This window comes from Gracilinanus agilis, chromosome 1 (genome assembly GCF_016433145.1).
Source record: "Gracilinanus agilis isolate LMUSP501 chromosome 1, AgileGrace, whole genome shotgun sequence".
Lineage (NCBI taxonomy): Eukaryota > Metazoa > Chordata > Mammalia > Didelphimorphia > Didelphidae > Gracilinanus > Gracilinanus agilis.
This window is the reverse complement of record NC_058130.1, coordinates 714,941,489-714,947,190: the sequence shown is the minus strand read 5'-3', so window position 1 is coordinate 714,947,190 and position 5,702 is coordinate 714,941,489. Positions and strand designations below refer to the sequence as shown.

The 5,702-nt window shown below is 49.2% G+C and overlaps 1 protein-coding gene across 1 annotated transcript; it reads right to left on the bottom strand.

Annotated features, from left to right (window-relative positions):
* Positions 1–4,241: 4,241 nt before the first annotated feature.
* ZNRF4 (zinc and ring finger 4) lies at positions 4,242–5,303 on the bottom strand. Its single transcript, XM_044658488.1, has one exon. The coding sequence runs from the start codon at positions 5,301–5,303 to the stop codon at positions 4,242–4,244; it is 1,062 nt and encodes a 353-aa protein (XP_044514423.1).
* Between the last annotated feature and the right edge of the window lie 399 nt (positions 5,304–5,702).

Genomic DNA, 5,702 nt, shown 5'->3' with positions numbered 1-5,702 from the left:
GAAGAATCTAGATGGTTCTAGAAGACAGAGGGTGCTCAGGGGAGGGAGGTACAATGGTAAAAGGACTGGAATCAGGGTCCAAAGACCTAAACTGTAGTATCAGTTCTGTCAATTAAAAGCTCTGGGACCCAGCACAAAGCTGTTTAGTTTTTCTGAGGTTCACTTTCCTCTTCTGTAAGACAGAAATGATATCAATTGCACAATTTACCTCTCAAGCTTCCTTATGTTGTCCTGAAAAACACATATTAGTGTGAATTGTAAAAGGCTGGAGCAGCTCAGAATAGGGGATAGAGAGCCCACTCCTGCTGGGCTGGACTGGGCTGGGCTGGTTAGAGCACTTTTCCTGCTAAGGACTGAGTGGCCCCTGAGATTTGAAGGTTGGGCAGGATCTGGTTGGCTGAGAGAAGCTGCTGAGGAGGTGAGCAGAGGGAAGAAAAGAGTTACAGCTGGGCCTGGGAAAAGGACTGCAGGAACCTTCTCTCTCACTCTCACTCCCTAACCACCCCCTCCCAACCCTCTACTGTTGCTGTGGGGCCAAGGCTGGAATTAGGTGGGATTAGAGCCTGAAAATATTGTTGGCTTGTTCCTTCTGGCAGGTCCCAAGGAGAATCCCAGAATTACAATTAGCCATCAGATAAACAGACTTAATGGAAAGGGGCTGCAGAGCTAATGGGCTCCACAAACATTCAGCTGGTGCTTGGGGAGACCTGAGATTTGCTGGGCTCAAAGAAAGAGGGCAGGGAACAGGCACCCAATGGGAAGGGCAACTGAGGTAGCCACACTAGATAAGGAAGCTGGACTTTGGGGCCTAGCACAGAACTGCAGAGTAGGAGAACTGGATGGAACCTGAAATATATTGTCAAAGCTGACACCATCAAAGCTGAGAGGGACCTCAGAATACACATATCTGAGATAAGAGAACCTTTAGGCACACAATGTCAGAGCTAGAAGGGGCCTTAGACCACAGAATGTCAGAGCTGGAGGGACCTTAGAACATAGAATTTCAGAACTGGAGTGGGGAAACCTTAGAACACAGAAAAATCAGGGCTGGGAGGACCCTTAGAAAACAGAATGTCAGAGCTGATAGGGGCCTTAGGATAAAGAACAGAATGTTAGAGTTGGGCTGTCCCTTTGGGATCATCTATTCTACCTCCTTCATTTTACAGATGGGGAAACTGAGCTTTGCAGCCAGGACTAGAACTCAGGTCTCTTGACTCCCTGCTCAGGACCCACCCATCTATTGTTAAGTCCTTATGTAAGAGTTGTTCCTGTGGCTAAAAACATTGTGATTCCAGAAGGCCTCTTAGAATGCAAATATATTCCTTGGGCATGGGAGCATATCAGTGCCCTAACAGAGTTGGTCTTGCACAGTGCTGAGAATTCCTATATTGTGAACCAAGTGATGAAGCTTGTCATTGGGCCCTGGCCTCCTCCCCTTCAGTGCTACTTTTCCTTCGCTAGGCTCTTGGGAGGGAGGGATAGGGCAGGAGAAAAGCTGGGCCTTAAAGGCAGCATTATGGCCTGGCAAAGAATACTGGGCTCACAGCCAAGATATGGGGTTATGTCAGTCTTGTTTTTTGCCACTAAGAAGCAATATGGCCTTGTTTTCCTCTCTGGGTCTCAGTTTTCCTGTCTGTAAAATGAAACAGTTGGACCTCAGAACTGGCAAGAACCTCAGAATCACTAGTTAGACTTTAGGTTAGACATTAGACTTTAAGGTTTCTAAGGCTCCTTTAGGCCCTGATGTTGCATGAACTATTTTTTTTTTTACCTTTGTACTTCGGTGTATTGACTTATAGGTGGAAGATTGGTAAGGGTGGACAATGGGGGTCAAGTGACTTGCCCAGGGTCACACAGCTGGGAAGTGGCTGAGGCTGGGTTTGAACCTAGGACCTCCTGTCTCTAGGCCTGACTCTCACTCCACTGAGCTACCCAGCTGCCCCCTGCATGAACTATTTTTAAGACTGACATTTCATATCCTATGTTCCTTTTGGCTCTAGAATTCTTTGTTCTTTTGTTCTAAGATCCCTTCTACCCCTGAAATTCCATGTCCTGAAATGCCTCCCAATATAGACATTGTATGTTCTAAGGTCCCCATAGCTTTAAGATTTTGAGCACTAAGATCCCTTTCCCTGTGCCAGGTTCTGACATTCCATATTCTAAAAGTTCTTCTCATTCTGACACTATGTGTTCTAGGACCCCTTATAGCTTTGGCATTCTATTCTAAGATCCACCTAGATCTGATATTATGTACCCTAAGGTCCCCTCAACTCAGATATGTATGGTCTGGCATTCTGATGTCTAAGCACCTTTCTAGCTCTGATATTTTGGGTTGTAAGTTTCCTCCAGCTCTGACATTCTGTGTCCTTAAGATCCTGCTGGTTCTGATATTCTGTCTTCTAAGGATCCTAGTCTAGGCATGCTCTGTTCTAAGATTACCCTAGCTCTGATATTCTATGTTCTAAGGTTCTCCCCTTCCCAACTCTGAGTATCTCTATTCTAAGCACTTTTCTAGCACTGACATTCTGTGTTCTAAGATCCTGCTGTCTCTGGATTCTGTGTTTGAAGATCCTGTTGGCTCTGACATTCTGTGTTCTAAGCATCTTTCTGGTTCTGACATTCTGTCTTCTAAGGTTCTTCCAGCTGAGGTATGCTGTGTTCTAAGATTCCCTCAGTTCTGATATTCATTGTTCTAAGGTTCTCCTCCTCCCAACTCTGATAGTCTCTCTTCTATATACCTTTCTAATGCTGACATTCTGTGTTCTAAGAATCTTTCTAAGTCTGACATTCTGTGCTCTTAGATCACCCCAGATCTGCTATGCTTTGTTCTAAGATTCTCCCCATTCTCAGCGATGACAGTATGTTCTAAGCTCCTTCCAAAACTGACATTCTGCATTCTAGGACAGAAGGCAGAGGGGAATAATTCATTGACATTCAGCAAATCTTTATTAAAGTATGTGCTCAGGTCAAGGCTCTCTCCTGGCCTGTGCTGTGAAGCAGACACAAGCAGCAACCCAGGTCCCTCACCCTTTGTCTTGCAGTGGGCATAAGACATACATGGCAGGGGGCAGGCAGTGTGGCTGATGCCTCAGTTTCCAAGACTCATAAGCTTTTCAGGCTCCTATTTAACAGCTACTTAACTCCCCTGTTCCCTTGGAACTAGGGGCAGCGTGCAGAATTCAGAAGGATATGGAGAATCTGGAGCAAACCTAGGACCTCATTCAACAAAAGAGAGTGTTGGATTTGTTGTCAAAGAAATGGGTTCAAGTCCTGGGTCTGATCTGTCTCTTACCCACGAGATCTGCATTCTATGATCCTTGAACACCTGGGAAAAACCATCTGGGAACTACTCCCCCACACCCAACTCATACACTGACCCCACCATCAATAAAGAAATCTTTGCCTGAGGGCCTTCGCTAGGAGATCCCCTTGAATCTCCTGAAAGGGCCAGCAGCCTGGGTCCCAGAATCACAGACTTTAAGAGTTGGAAGGGATTTCACTGGCCAAATAGTCCAACATATACATGAAAGCAATCCCTATTTTAGCATCCCTGACAAAGAGTCATCTGCCCCCAAAAGGAACCCATCCTACTTAGAAGAAGCTTTTCCCAACATCAAGGTTGGTCTAGCCCTCTTTGGGCCTTCCACCCATTGTTCTTGGGTACTAGATCGTATCTCCAGGAGAGATATAGGATACTTTAGGAGGGAATTCATCCTACTGTGTGTGGGACAGCACGGGACCAGCAAGGAACCCTCTCTATTGGTTCCTATCTGTGTAGCCCAGCTAAGTCACACCCTGGCTTTTGGCCTCAATTTCCCCAGTTGCAAAAGGGAAAGGATTGGGTTAAAAGACTGTTTCCAGTTTTAGCTTCTATACTATTACAAGAGGGCCAGTTAGGCAGCCAGAGGTTTAACAGAAACCAAAGGGGAGATAAGAGAAGGCCAAAGAAAACCTGTCCAAGCAGAGTTTCAACCAGGTGACTAGAGAACCTTCATGATTCCAAATGCATTTTATTGTCTCCAGCCTATAAAGTTTTGCATTTCCGAACAGGTACCGCAGCATCTGGGCTTCTCTACCAAGGCAAGCCAGACTGTGCCAGACACAAGTACAGGGTGATATTCAGCCAGGTCCTAGGGAGCAGCCAGTGCAGCCAGCTGGCAGGGAACAGAATAAATGGGGGGTGGAGGGAAGAAGGGAGGGAAGAGCCAATTTGGGGCAGGGAGACCTGAGAGGAGCACTTCTCAGGGTACGGAGGACTCCCTCTGAGGTTCCCCCTCGGCCTCTGAGTCTTCCCCTCTGTGACTGGAGCTATGTGTGTGAGGTGGCGCCTGCCGGACCAGAGTCAACATTTCTGTCGCCCATTGGTTTAGCTGTGACCGGGTCGACTCATCTTCACTGAGGCTGTCTGGGTTGGAATCAGAGCCTTCCTCAGCACCGATCACGGGTTGTTTGCAGACTGGGCAGGACCTGCAGAGGGCCTGGGAGAACCAGGGGTTGATGCATTTGTAATGGTACATGTGAGTACAAGGGAGGACCCTCAGCTGATCCCCTTCCTCATATTCATCCAGGCAGATGGCACAGACATCGTTTTGGCGCGGGAAGGGGTGCACGAGCGTCTTCTTCCGGATGGGGGTCTTAGTCACAACGCTCTGCTCCCGCCACTGCCAGCAGTAGAGCCAGACCTTCCTGGTGATGATCAGGGTGACGATGAGCAGAGTCATCATGCGGCCCAGCACCCAGGAGATGGACAGGGCGGGATGGCAGTCCACCTCAGGGTACTGGTGATGGTTGGGCAAGAGGAGGACGTGAGCGCCCTTGTTGCCGCACAGGATGACGCGGAGGTCCTTGGAGGTGGCCTCGCTGACAAACACCGACGGGATCTCGATCTGCTGTCGGATGTCATCGTACACATGCACCATGTTGACCAAGTCGTTGGAGTGGACATTGTGCACGATAACTGCCTTGTAACCAGCCTGCTGGGCATGGAGGACCTTGAGGTCAAAGGTGCAATCAAAGCGGCGAACCAGAGCAATGGAGCCAAAGGAGTGATTGGATAGCGTGGGGCTCACGACAGGCTGGCAGGCATTGGGGGGCTGGGCTTCAATCAGGTATCCCCGGACACCATCCTTGGACAGGGGAGCCCCAAACAGAGCAGGTGCATCGCTGAAGTCCACAACGCTGGCATTGTCATTGGCCACTGCCCGGACCAGAGCCCCACTGGACGGCAGCTCCAGAAGCAGGAAAAGGAAAGCCATGGGCATTGGGGTATGAAAGGCTGTACCCCACATCCTCACTGCCCCCATGGCAGGGGGGGTTGTGTGGGGAGTCTTCCACCCCAGAGGGGGGGTCTAGCCGAGAGAATGGATGGCGTCCCACTCTCCCTTTGTGGCCTCACACTTAGTGCTCCTGCATGGAATGGTGGGGCCCAGGTTCTTATTAGCAGGTGGCTAGAGTTCTGAAGAGATGCTTAAGTCCCTCACTCATTGGCAGGAGACTGGGGGGCAGGGGCTAGGTTTCAATGGAGCCGCAGTATCTAGGGAGCCATAACAGGGACAAGGGACCTGGTTTGAGAAGTCCTAGGAGAGGAGGGGCCTCCCCAGGATGATGGAGCAAAAGCTGGAGCAGGAGAGAACAAACAGTGTCAACAAAGATTCACTGACCTCTGGGGACTCAGGGGAGAGAGCATCTCATCTTCTGGATGC

Coding starts and splice junctions, on each gene's coding strand:
- ZNRF4 (XM_044658488.1), bottom strand. CDS start 5,303: ATGGGGGCAGTGAGGATGTGGGGTACAGCCTTTCATACCCCAATGCCC.